The sequence below is a fragment of the Carassius auratus genome, unplaced genomic scaffold (assembly GCF_003368295.1).
Source record: "Carassius auratus strain Wakin unplaced genomic scaffold, ASM336829v1 scaf_tig00009122, whole genome shotgun sequence".
Lineage (NCBI taxonomy): Eukaryota > Metazoa > Chordata > Actinopteri > Cypriniformes > Cyprinidae > Carassius > Carassius auratus.
The window spans coordinates 106,290-120,509 of NW_020524005.1; the positions used below are offsets into that span (position 1 = coordinate 106,290).

At 36.0% G+C, this 14,220-nt stretch overlaps 1 protein-coding gene across 1 annotated transcript in view; it reads left to right on the plus strand.

Moving 5' to 3' along the window:
• LOC113072454 (neurobeachin-like) overlaps positions 1-14,220 on the plus strand; it is a 96,697-nt gene that overhangs the window by 65,266 nt on the left and 17,211 nt on the right. Inside the window, exons 23-30 of the mRNA XM_026245435.1 lie at positions 870-1,087; positions 1,388-1,541; positions 1,757-1,765; positions 2,780-2,960; positions 3,430-3,554; positions 4,005-4,112; positions 6,152-6,320; positions 7,428-7,869. Coding sequence (XP_026101220.1) covers positions 870-1,087; positions 1,388-1,541; positions 1,757-1,765; positions 2,780-2,960; positions 3,430-3,554; positions 4,005-4,112; positions 6,152-6,320; positions 7,428-7,869 — 1,406 coding nt within the window. The remainder of the gene's footprint in view (positions 1-869; positions 1,088-1,387; positions 1,542-1,756; positions 1,766-2,779; positions 2,961-3,429; positions 3,555-4,004; positions 4,113-6,151; positions 6,321-7,427; positions 7,870-14,220) is intronic.

The window sequence follows — 14,220 nt, forward strand, 5'->3', positions numbered from 1 at the left end:
TGTTCTTTTAAACTTGCTATTTATCCAAGCATCCTGAAAACGTGTATCAGTTTTCTACAATATTGTTAAACTGCACAATTGTTTTCAACATTGATGATAACAAGAATGTTTCTTGAGCAACAAATCAGCATCTTAGAATGATTTTTGAAGGATCATGTGACACTGAAGACTGGAGTAATGGCTGCTGAAAATTCATCTTTTCTCCACAGGAATAAATTAAATTTTAAAGCATATTAAAATAGAAAACATTTATTTTAAATTGAAATAATATTTCACAATATTACTTGTATTTTATTTTTTTTATTTTTTACATCCTTTAATGTAATGAATTTACCTTACATTTGTGCAGCTGTGCTGAAAACAGTTCAGCCTTTCAGTTAAAATATCTTAAATATATTGTTGACTCGTTGAAATGTATGCCATGGCTGTTTTAAGATGTCACTTTTTTATTTGACATCATTATATTGATATTGGTATTTTCTGTTGTTTGAATGACAGAATTTGTTTAAAATAACATTCACATTTAAGAGGGTTCATTCTTTTACGTTTTTATGCCTGCCAGACTTGCTTTTGAGGTTTTGTGTGATATATCGAAGACCCTAGAGGGAGATGCATTCTGCAGCTTGGCAAAACCAGCTTAAAACAAACAAACAAAAAAAACGTGCCTCAAGAAATGTCATACCTTGTGCTTACAGCTGGCTTTTTAAAGAAAATATAAATCTTTAAAGATGTTCCCAGCATGTTTTTTTTTTTGCAAGGACGAACACAATATTACCATGCCACTGCACATGCCATTTACACAACCGCCCCTTTACTACACCTCTCGAAATCTACCAATGCCATATACATTTTCACTTCTTTGCTTTCAGAGTTTGCACGGCCGTTCTGGTAGTCATCTGGATAGAGATCTGCGAGTAGACCTGGGTTTTAGAGGCATGCCGATGACAGAAGAGCAGCGTCGACAGTTCAGTCCTGGTCCCCGCACCACCATGTTCCGTATCCCAGAGTTCAAGTGGTCCCCAATGCACCAGCGTTTACTTACGGATCTGCTCTTTGCCCTAGAAGCAGACGTACACATTTGGAGAAGGTCAGTGTCTACAATTTACCCTGACTGCAGAGTAGATGTCATACTTCATCTGACTCAAACAAGGTCCTAGTGCAGTCTAATTTTCTAATACTGTTTTCTGGTGTTTTTTGTATAGTAGAAATTAGTTTTCTATGTGAAATGAACTGTAATTCTGTCAATAGGCAAATTTTTATTTTTTATTTTTTGTCAGATGTCAGAAACATTACGCTGTCTACTCTTATGTAGTGATAATCAACACAAATCTACTTTGTTAAATGTTCATCTCTGTTTTTGTCTTTCTCTTACTCTTGCCCCTCACAGTCATTCCACAAAATCCATCATGGACTTTGTCAACAGCAATGAGAACATAATCTTTGTACACAACACTATTCACCTGATCTCGCAGATGGCGGATAACATCATCATCGCGTGCGGAGGAATCCTCCCACTGCTGTCGGCCGCCACCTCTCCCTCGGTGAGTGCGCCAGATGTTTGACAACACTTCCATCCAGTGGTCATCATAGATCACTGCAAGCCAAGCTCTTCAAATAGAAGCTAAAATGAAAATAACAGAATGCCTTAGGGATGATGCTGACACCTTATGTTATTTAATTTTACGTACATTATTTACTGAGTGTATTTTAATTACATTTTCTCTTTTACTTCATTTATCTTCTTGTTTATGCAAAGAATACCAAGGTTAGTACAAAGACATTAGTATATTTGGAATGTTCTGTTTGGAATGAATGTTCATTTCCATTTTCTCTCACTCACTTATGTCATTTAGCCCTTATGAGTTTTAGATAAAATATACCTTTTTCTTTCTTCCTTTTTTTTAAATACAGGAAATGAATAGACTGACTATTAAAAGCTTAGTTCATGGTAGCTACTTTCCATTAAGGGTTCAGTCAAAGGTTGAGGTTTCTTTTCTTTAATTGCTCATTTTTTTTTAATGCACTTACATCAAAAATAAAAAAATAAAAAAATAAAAAATCTAGTTCTCACAGAGTTGGACTAATTGGATTTCATATACAATTTTCTTTATTCTCTGTATTGATTTTTTGTATTTTACACATTCTGTTAAAAAGTTTGGGGTCAGTAAGATTTTTATTTTATTTTTATTAATACTTTGTATATTATATTATAAATTATATATATATATATATATATATATATATATATATATATATATATATATATATTGTTTGTTTTAACTCGCATTGCTTCGATCAGTAAATACATTCATATTTATAATGTTACAAAAGGATTTCTATTTTAAACAAATGCTGTTCTTTTTTATCTTTCCAGTTTATTCTATTTCTATTATTGTACACAGAAATAAAATACAAATATTTTCCAGAATTATTAATAAGAAGAAATGTTTCTTGAGCGCTGTGACAGAAGACTGGAGTATGGCTGTTGAAAATGTTACTTTGCCTTCATATTTTATATTATATTAAAATAGAAAACAGTTATAGTAAATGGTAATAATATGTCACAATAACACAATGCTGCATCCTAGAAAACACCTGCCAAAATGATGCATGACCCATCTCATCCTGTTTCGCAGGATTGTCACATTTGACCCAATACACCTCATTCTCAGCCTGAATCTTCCACTTTTGTACTAAAGATCATGACTGATCAGTGTTATAACTAAATGTCTTAACAGACTTGCTGTGTGTTCTTGATTATTGTGCGTGTCTGTGTCAGACTGAAATGGAGGGCATCGAGGCGACGCAGGGCATGTCGTCAGAGATGGCCTTGATCTTTCTCTCCCGGCTGATGTCCATGGTTGATGTGCTGGTCTTTGCGAGTTCACTCAACTTCAGCGAGATTGAAGCTGAGAAAAACATGTCCTCTGGTGGACTGATGCGACAGTGCCTCAGACTAGGTGTGTGTATACAGTATGTGTGACACATTTTACATTTTAAAAACACGTTTTCTTTATGCTGAGTGTCTTTAGACTCATCTAACCAACTATCTGACTTTCTTTTTCTGTCATTTTAAATATTTTAATCTTGTATTCTATACTCTTGTATAATAAAAAGGAAGTCTTTTATTTTTTCACTTGATTTTCTTTTAGAATGTATATTATGTTATTATAATATGCAAAAAAAAGATTATATTATAGTATAGTATAGTATAGTATAGTATAGTATAGTATGCATTTAAGCAATAAGATGCAAGCAGGGTTGTCACTATAATTTAAAAAGGCCATATATTGGGACACTATATTGATAAATTAGCACCCAAAATTAAATGATTCAGTTTTTTTACAGTTTATTTACAATTATTTTATGTAACTGTATGATTTTCCTCTATTTTATTTAGTGTTTCTTCTTTCTTTCTCTCGGTCTCAGTATGCTGTGTGGCTGTGAGGAACTGTTTGGAGTGTCGTCAGCGTCAGAGGGACAGAAGTCTGAAGTCCTCCTTGTTTTCCAGTAGGTCTCAGGAGGGCCTGCAAAGTGTTTCCACGGCCAGCAAGGTACCCACTTTTCTACACACTGTTACACTGCATTCAAGCACTAAACACAATTTCTGTAATTCACTATGCACTTCACTATGCACACGGCTTTCTTGTTGCAGGCGTTTTGTACAAAAGTGAAGTGATTTCTGTAATATAAATAATACTTGGAATTTATGTAATTTAATTAAATAGTTTTACTTTTACTTTACATTTTTTTTACACATGTATTGTGACATTTAATATGTAGTCTACTCTGTGTTCAAGCCGTCTTTGTTAAAGAGGGAAAGTACAGTATGTGGTGTCTTGCCACATTCGTTTTTTTCCACACAATATAGCATTGTCACGTTCTGTGTGATTTGGTGCCGTGGGTATGGTGTGAATGTGTAAACGAGATCTGCAGTGTGACAACTGTTGAATTAAATTAAGGTGTTAAGTGTCTGTTTAAAATGTCTGCTTTTCTTGCCTTAGACCACCATAGAAAATTTTCCAAGTAATGTTTCTCCAATTAAGGACCCGGACCGACTTCTGCAAGATGTGGACATCAACCGTCTGCGAGCTGCTGTCTTTCGCGATGTTGTGAGTTAATGTCAAACCCTCGTCAACAAGTGTGCATGCATATCTAACCATGTTCAAAAACATCTTGTATACTTTAATGAAAGGCTGAATAAATACTTGCATATACAGTATATATATATATATATATATATATATATATATATATATATATATATATATATATATATGTATATATATATGTATATATAGAACTTATATTATGTAGTATTCATATAAGTAAAATATTTGGTAACACTTTAGAATAGGTAACACATATTAGTTGCTTATTAGCATGCATATTACTATATTATTAGCCATGTATTAGTGCTAATTAAGAACATAATGCATTATTCTGCTTGACCTTATTCTACATCCATAATCTTTCAAAATACCTAAACCTAACAACTACCTTACTAACTATTAATAAGCAGCAAATGAAGAATTTATTGAGAAAAATGTTGTAGTTAATAGTTAACAAGTGTTACCTATTCCAAAGTGTTACCAAATATGTATATATAATTAGTGCTGGGCAATGATTAATTGTGATTAATCGCATCCAAAATAAATGTTTTTGTTAACGGGGGGGTGAAATGCTATTTCATGCATACTGAGTTTTTTACACTGTTAAAGAGTTGGATTCCCATGCTAAACATGGACAAGTTTCAAAAATTAAGTTGTATGTTTGAAGGAGTATTTTTGTTCCCAAACTACTCCTTCCAGTTTGTCACAAGTTTCAGAAAGTTTTTTTTCGAGTATGGCTCTGTGTGACGTTAGATGTAGCGGAATTTCCTTATATGGGTCCTGACGCACTTCTGCCGGAAGAGCGCACGCTCCTGTATAGCAGAGCACTGAGAGCACAACAGACTTCACTGATCAGAGCGAGAGCGTCGCGAAATGTCACAAAAGAAGTGTGTTTTTGGTTGCCAGGGCAAGACAACCCTGCACAGATTACCAAAAAAAAAAAACAGCATTAAGGGACCAGTGGATGGAGTTTATTTTTACAGAGCATCAACGGAGTTGTGCAAGTGTTTTTGTTTGTTCCCTGCATTTCGAAGATGCTTGTTCACAAGGCCCAGTTTGACGATGGATTTGCGTATCGTTTATTTCTTAAGGATGATGCAATCCCAAGGAAAAAGGGTCACGATCGTGTGTTGGAACCGCAGGCGGTGAGTAAAACTGCTTCAAATATCTCTGCCTCCTTATTAGTGCGTCCCCTCCCATGCCAGAGACCCGGGTTCGAGCCCCACTTGGAGCGAGTTGTTGCTGCTGCTGCTCTCGTTCAGTTTAAGCCTCTGGATCTGGATCATAAATAAACTGCCGAATCTGACTGTAAGCCATGGTTTGTTTTGGATGATGGGTTTTCCCTCACGGTAATGTCACAGCTTCCACATGCTCTCAACGCAAAAGCCTATTCGCGCTCGTGATTCTTTAGCTCCGCCCACACGTCACACCTCCAGCCGGTCGTGTTTTTCCGGGAAAAATCGGTACAGACTATCTTTCTCTTATGAATGTAATAAAACTAAAGACTTTTTGGAGTTATGAAGGATGCAGTACTACTCTATATGTACTCAAGATTAACAGGATATTTAGTGAAAACGAGCATTTCACCCCCCCTTTAATTTAATATATGTGTGTGTGCTGTGTACATATATTATGAATATTTAAAGACACACATACAGTATATTTTTGGAAATATTTACATGTATATATTTTATGTTCATATAATTTATATTACAAATCAATATATTTAATAAATCAACATAACATATTTTTGTTAAATGTATACATGCATGTGTGTGTATTTATATATGCATAATAAATATACACAGTACACACACACACACACAGATATTATGTACACAAAATGTTTATTTTACATACAAAATGTATTTTTTTTTAAAATATTGAATATTCTGTCATTCATTTTTTGTGTGCTTTTTTTTTAATGTCACTCTGTAATTCTTTGAAGTGCACTAACAAAACAAAATCAGTTCGGAGTAGCATTGAAAAGTTTTAGTCTAACGTTGACTCTTCTTTGTATTTTGTGTTGTGCTCCACAGGATGACAGTAAGCAGGCCCAGTTCCTGGCTCTCGCTGTTGTCTATTTTATTTCGGTACTGATGGTGTCGAAGTACCGGGACATCCTGGAACCCCAGCGGGAGACGGTCAGGTCTATCAGCCAGTCAGGAAGAGGCATTCGGCATGAGATAAATTCCCCCACCAGCACAGGTGTTGTAGTGGCTAATGTTATATTTGTTAGTGCAACTTAATGCCACTTACTGACATATATGTACAATAAGCTAAAACACTTAGTTTGCATTACAAATGTCTTCTAATGCCATTAACCAGGTAGTTTTTCTCTCTCATACTAGATACAGATTATATCAGAAAAAATGTAGGTCTCCACAGGGTCCGTCTCAAGCTGGTGTCAAACACATTTCTTTTCACCACCTCCCACATCTATTATTCATAAGCTCCACGAATTATCCTGCATGAAATTAAACATGCATCCCTCACAGAATTCTTAAAGGAAATCACTGCTGGCTTCGTCTGTAAAACGGTCACAAAATTGGACCGATGTCCAGTAGTTTGAAGGATGCATCAAAGAACTAATTGAAATGTAAGATGTGTTTGTTTCCGACTGGTTTTTGTTTGGAAAGTATAGTGAAAAGAATAGAGAGTGAGAAAGAGAAGAAAGAGTATAAAGAATGAAGAACGAGCATGCAGAGGCAGGGGCAGCGCTGCTATTTCCAGCCCCATCTGTCAGTGCCCATTAGGAAAGCAATCCACCAGAGGAGAATGGGATCATAGAGGCGCTATGCTGCGTCGCCCTCATAAATTTCAGGGAAGAAAGGCTATGGATGGGAATTTTTCCAAACAGCATGTAGCAGGCCATTGTCTGCACCCAAATCAGCATTCAGATGTACTTTATAGCTGAATCGGGCCCCGCTGACCTTGCTAAAGGCTGTTGATGAAAATTACAGAGAAATGCCCAACATCTGGAGAACAAGTGGATAAAGACAAGCAATAGATACAGAGTGACAGAGTGGTCTTGTCTGCAAGGGCTTGAGTTTATTATATTGGATGAAAGTGGATGCATGTTAAGTGTTTTTGAAGGACTGAAATGCTGTCAGTATGCTCAGACTGTATGCTATTCTTCTGAACTTACTGTATAGTATATATCAAAGAAACTGGCGAAAACTCTACTTGGCTGTTTTCAACAGTAATAGTAATAAATGTTTTTTTGAACAGCAAAACAGATGGATTTCTGAAGGATCACGTGGCTGGAGTAATGATGCTAAAAATAAATTCTACACTGTGATATCTGTCCCTCAGAGCACCCATCGGCCCTCTCTGACAGTCGCCGGGATGCTGTTAGTGTGCTGGAGGATTCCCGTCAGGGGTCTTCCCTCCCTCACTCCGACTCAGGACTGGGTGACGACCAGGTGTCCAGTGTGATGAACGGGGCCGACCTGGACCATGCCATGGGTGGTCCGAATGGCATGAGTGGGCTGTTCTGCACACTGTCCTCAGAGGCCAGGTCACAGGAGAGCTTGACTGAGCCTTCGACTGTGGATCACCTCAAACCCGCCCTGTCCATCTCCAGCATCAGCCAGGCCAACAAAGGCATCAATGTCAAGGAAATCCTGAAGAGCCTGGTGGCAGCCCCTGTGGAGACCACAGAGAGCGGGCCAGACACCCTGCCGTACCCTGACCATCAGGCCATGAAGAGGGAAGCCCAAGCCATGTTACCCATGCAGTTCCATTCCTTTGACAGGTACTGTCTTCTCATTGTCACATTGCAGACTGGTGTGGGTTTAGTACAAGTTCAGTTGATGGAATTTGTGCATAATGTTGAAAATTTGTTATTACTTGTTTCTCTTTTGCTTTAAATAATGCAAAGATCTTCTGTGGGTGACAGTGAAGTGCTTGTAAGTGAGCTTTAACATGCTCACTGATTCAATAGTATATCCACAAGACATAAAAATGTGCTGATTTCAACATAAAAAAAAGCTTTTTTATATCCAGTTTTACAACAAACATGCTAAAAATGAACGTAAAAATTATTTAAACAGCTTAAATAATACATAGGTATAATCAGAAGAATTCATGTACAGTAAGTGCTTTTAATAAAATTATAAGCTTCACATTTCTGCTTTTAAATCCTCAAAAAAAAGGTCTCCATTTACAGCCATTGAAAGTACCTCACCATCTTAAATTATTAATTTATTATTTATTATAATAAACCTACAAAATATCCTACAAAAGCTGTCGATTGAGCTTTACTTGTGTTGAACCAGGAATATTCTTTTTAAGGTCCACCCAGATTTGAAGATTCGGTCATTATTTACTCACGTCATGTTGCTTGAAACCTTGTGTGACTTTATTTCGTCTGAAAACCACAAAATAAGAGATTTTGAAAATGTTGGTGACCAAACCATTCAGTTTCCCATGGACTTCCATTGTATGGAAAGAAAAAGTGTTTGGTTCTGAACATTCTTCAAAATATTTTATTTTGTGTTCCACTGAAGAACTGAAGGCAAACAGGTTTGGAACAACATGAGTAAATAATGACAGAATTTTGCTGTAAGCGAAGTGTAATGATTTGATCCTCCACTAGGTGTCAGCAGTATACATCAGCATGGGTGCCAGTGTGAAATCAAGTGGCTTTATCTTGATTGAATGTTTCTTGTCACCAATAGCACTACAGTAGCCCATTTACTGCAGATGTATACGTGCAAAGCCCTTAAAAGTACAGTGACCTTTTCTGTGTGCTTGCGATCCCTTCCGTGCCTCTGAACACTACACAATACATTACAGTCAGACCATGATGAATTCTTGCATTAGTCTTTTCCCTGAGGAATGGCCATAATGATTTTCTTGGTCATAAGCAAGCTATAACTCACTTTAAATTCCCCATACTTTCTATCAGGAAGAATTGCTGTGTTTGAAAATGTCTCAGAGATGTGTTTGAGCGTTCCGTGGCGTGTTTACATTCCAAGGCCAGATAAAATCTCAGTGTGATTTGTCTCTGCTCTTAACACGTCTTCAGTTGCGCTGCAAAGCTGTTGCTGTTCATGGCTGGCCAAAATCAACATATGTAAACAGAAATTGTGTAAATGGAAATTTTTTGATAATAACCTGCTTACTTTGGCTAGAAATTATCTCCAGCTGGATGGGAGGAGGGTTTTGCCGCTTAATAAGTCTCTGTCTTGAATTCTTGGATAGCATGCTTGATGATTTGTTCATAATGGTCTCACAGACTTTTGCAATTATATATTTGTGTGTGTGTGCTTGTGTGTAATAGGCACATAAATGTAGATATATTTTTAGAATTATTATAAATTATTATAATAAATTTAATTTTATAATAATATATTTCTATATACCTATAGAATATATAGAATATATTATCATAAGAAATGTATGTTTTTAAATATATAGAATTGATATAAAATTACAATTGTATATATAATTAATTATACACATTTTTTTTTTTTGTGTCCCATGAATAATAATAATAAAAAAACTAATGTTATATTTTCATTAAAGTGCTTCTCTTTGGTTTAAATTGACTAAAGCAAGTTCTTCATGGTCACGACCCCATCTGCAAATACAGCTTCCTGGTTATTCAAAACTAATTGAAAAAATTCACCTTTGGATAGTCCCAGAAAGACTGATGGGCGAGTCGTCCTGATCTCTCCTGTGTTTGAGCGTCAAAGTCCACAATCAAGAGAAGACTTGACCAGAGCAAATACAGAGGGTTCACCACAAGGTGCAAACAAGGTCAGATTAGACTTTGCAAAAAAAACATCTAAAAAAAAACCAGACCACTTCTGGAAAAGTGTTTCAGGCAGCTTTGGACAGCTGAGGTTAAGATCAACCTGAACCAGAATGAGAGGAAGAAAAAACTATGGAGAAGGCTTGGAACTGCTCTTGATCATCTGTGAAACACTGTGGAGCAGTGTGATGGCCATGAGCGTGCATGGCTTTCAGTGGCTCTGGGTTACTGGTGTTTAGTGACAGAAGTGTACAGGGATATACTGTCTGCCCAGATTCAGTCAAATGCAGCTAAGTTGATTGGACAGTGCTTTATAGTACAATGGACAATGACCCAAACATACATCAACAGCAACCCAGGATGGTTCTTGTAGGTAAGAAGAGGAATATTCTGGATACATTATTCCTGTGACTCAAAATCTAATCAATATCTGAGTTCTTGCAAGACTAGGCCCAAATAATGTGCTTCTTCCTGCTTAGATATTGAGTCGCAGGAACAATGGATCCATAGTAATGCATGAAACCGCCACAGATGAGGTGGGCCTGCTGACTAGTAAAGGTGGTGTGTGTGTGTAGATGTGTTTGTGAGTGTTAGGAAGGGTCTCCAGGGCGTTGATGACAGATTAAACAGAAGCGCCCCTAGCTCCCCTCCTGTCGTCCTCACCCCTCAGCACCCTAATAGAGGCTGGCAGGCAGAAATGAGTTGCCATGGCAGAGTGTATTATTTTTGAAATGCTTTCACACAGGCCGTCCACAGACGCCGGGCCGTACCACTCACTCCCGCATGCTTTAATGTCATCTGCCGGCCTTGAAATTGCTGTGTCTAATTGTTTGCCACCTGCCACCAAATGAGCTGCCAGACGTGGACAGGCTTCTTGGATTGTCTGTCAGAAGCTCAATAGATTGGGAGAGACAACATCAAAAAAAAAAAAAAGCCTCAAACACAGGAGAGATTAGGATGAATCGCCCATCGGTCTTTCTGGGACATTCCAAAGGTGAATTTTTTCAATTAGTTTTGAATAACCAGGAAGCTGTATTTGCAGATGGGGCCGTCACCATGAAGAACTTGCTTTTGTCAATTTAAACCAAAGAGAAGCACTTTAATTCAGTAGCATCAGTCCGTTTCAGTGCTAGTGGATGGTATGCTAGTAAACTGAGTGATACAACAAAAGTTTGCCATTACATGAGCCCAACACATGTTATTTATTGTTATTATTAATGTTCATTTATGTGCTAAGACTGTTTTTAATCCTAATAGCCATTTCAAATAAAACATAAACTATTTGCATTATTCATAGTCTACCCAAGATTAATCAGTGCTTTATTCAAATTAAATTAATAAAAAAAATCCTATTAATAAAATATGCATGGGATAATTCATTCATCATTCACAAACTCCTGACCAATGAATAATTCATGAGGAGTATTCTATCATATTCATATTTTATTAGAAGCTTGTATATCAGTCTAATACTTGTCAAATACCTGCAAGAAGCCGACATGTTATGAGCAATAAATACTGTAGAAAAGCATTGCGTTGCAAATCTTTTTGCTCGGAAGTGTTGCAAACTGAGGTTTAGGATTAATATTTGACTCATAATTTTGTTGACTCTACAGTAACATTGCAATGTCCATGTTACACACATTACTGATATGTTTATTTAATATTAATTCGATTACAAATATTTTTTAGTAGTAATTATTCATATGAAGTGCTTTTGAATGTTGTTTCCACAAAGCAATTAAAATACATCAGGGACTGTTTACTATTTATTTATTGATTTAATTCCACACTGTTTTGTCTGCTGTGGTTCACAAATGGAGTTATTTTTACAGCATGTCCTGGCTGCTATTTTCCATGAATAAACATATATTTTACTGAGCATCAAGCTTCACAAATGCCACAAATCCCATAAAAGCAGTCCATACAACTTGTTAGCTGTGTGTACTGTTATACTGCTCTGTTCTTCAGTGTAAAGTGCACTAAGATATAATTGAGATGTATTGCATACATTATCTGAATGCTGAATAAATAAGTTTTCATTGATGTATGGTTGTTAGGATCGGACAATATTTGGCCGAGATACAACTATTTGAAAATCTGGAATCCTAGGGTGCAAAAAAAATCTAGAAATAATGAAAAAAATTGCCTTTAAAGTCGTCCATATGAATTCTTAGCAATGCATAATACTAATCAAATATTATGTTTTGATATATTTACAGGAGGACATTTACAAAATATCTTCATGGAACATGATCTTTACTTAATATCCTAATGATTTTTGGCATAAAAGAAAAACTGATTGTTTTTTTAGTTTTTTTTTGCCTATTGCTACAAATATATCCCAGTGAATTAAGACTGGTTTTGTGGTCTAGGGTCACATACTGTATGTATTCTAATACCATTACTCTTACACTTCCAAATCCAAAAGTTTGGGGGTCAGTAAGGTTATTTATTTATTTGCTTGTTTGTTTATTAGTTATTTATTTATTTATTTATATTTATTGGTTTTATTAGATTATTATTTTGTTTTATAATAGTATAATAGACAAAACAAATAACAGACAAAAGCGCAGAAAAAAAAAACATTTATAATGTTACAGCAGATTTAAATTTCAAATGAATGCTGTTGTTTTAAGCTTTCTAATTATCATTGAATCCTGATTAAAATGTCTCAAACATTTTCCACAAAAATATCAAGCACATTTTCAACTTTGATGCCAAATCAGCATATTAGAACGATTTCTGAAGGATCATGTGACACTGAAAACTGAGGTTTTGCTGTCACAGGAATAAAAAAAAATAAGTAAAAATACAAATATTAAAATACATTTATTTTTCAAATTTTTTACTAGAATAACTCCTCATAGCAAATAAAGGCACGCATGTATAATATTCGGGGTCTGTTATTCTCTGTTTGTAGTGCTCAAGGGGAAGCACGTGTCACAGAATGTTTTTGCTTCCTGTCACGGCAGCGTGTTAAAGAGAGCGTGCCGTGGGGAAGAGTGGCAGTCTCCAGACAAGTGTTCTAATGGCTCCATCCTCTCTCTGTACAGTGTCTGAGGTCACATCGTGCGGCATCAGGAGGCTTAGCAGGCGACATTAGAACCAGCCCTGCGCTACATCACACAAAACATGCAGATCTCTGTATCAGCCAACATCTCGAACCACATCAAGTCGTGATAAAGAACCCAGACCAATATAAACCCCAACAAAATATCATCCATCCTCCACTTGACTCTGTCATGTGTATAATATCAAACTAATCCTCTCCCGCTCTTTTGCTATCAGGCTAAGGTGGTTTTCCGTGAATCTGCGAAGCTCCAGAATGTCTGTGAAGACACGCAGGAGATTATCGGCAAGGTCAAGAGTTTAATACAAACTCGTGATCCTGTTCCTCTCCAGCCCTTTTTTTTTTAGCTTGTTAGACTGTTGCCTCTGGAAACCATGTGATTTCTTTCTACATCTATAAATAACCTGGACAATAAAAGCTAAGGACAGTTTCTTGAAGGCATGATTAAGTTGATTAGTATATTTAGGCCATTTCTAATGGTTTAATTTGTTTACTAGCTATATTTAGAGACTGTTTCTTTAATAAGCTTTCCAGAGACTGCAGCTGGCCAGTGTTGAGAGGGTCGAAGGAGGATGACAAGATGATTGCTGGTTTTGTGACTGTGACCTGTTTTCTCCAGCAACAGGAGGCTTTTTTGGAAGTACTTCCTGTACATTTATTTTAAAATGAATATACTTATGTTTAAGTATTTCTATAAATGATGTTCTACACTTTCAGACATTTGATCTTGTCTTGTTCAAGCACTTAAATTCATTTTACCGTGATTATAACGGTTAAAAAACAGAACAAAATGGAAATAAACAGCCACTAAGGATGTTTTTTAGATGAGGGTGTTGTCTTGTGATGTTCTTTTTTCTGATAATTTTGGTTATTGGTATTTTCTTTTTGTTTTTATCCTACCCTTTTTTATCCCCACTTTATAAAAAAATACTCCCTTTTTTAAACTTTAGCTAATGGAATAGAATGTTTTGCAGCGCTGCAAACCATTTAATACCACGAAACTTTATAGAATTGATTAGATTAATTGCCATTTTTCCACAGAATTGTCACTTGCCTCGCAAGTTTATATAAATGTAAACATAAATAAAGTGGAAAAAAAGGTGGATGGATGGATGGATGGATAGATGGATGGACGGATGGATGGATTAGATAGATAGATAGATAGATAGTTTGTTTGTTTGTTTGTGATTAATTGATTGATTGATTGATTGTTTGTTTGTTTTCTTTGTTTGATTGATTGATTGATTGATTGATTGATTGTTTGTTTGTTTTCT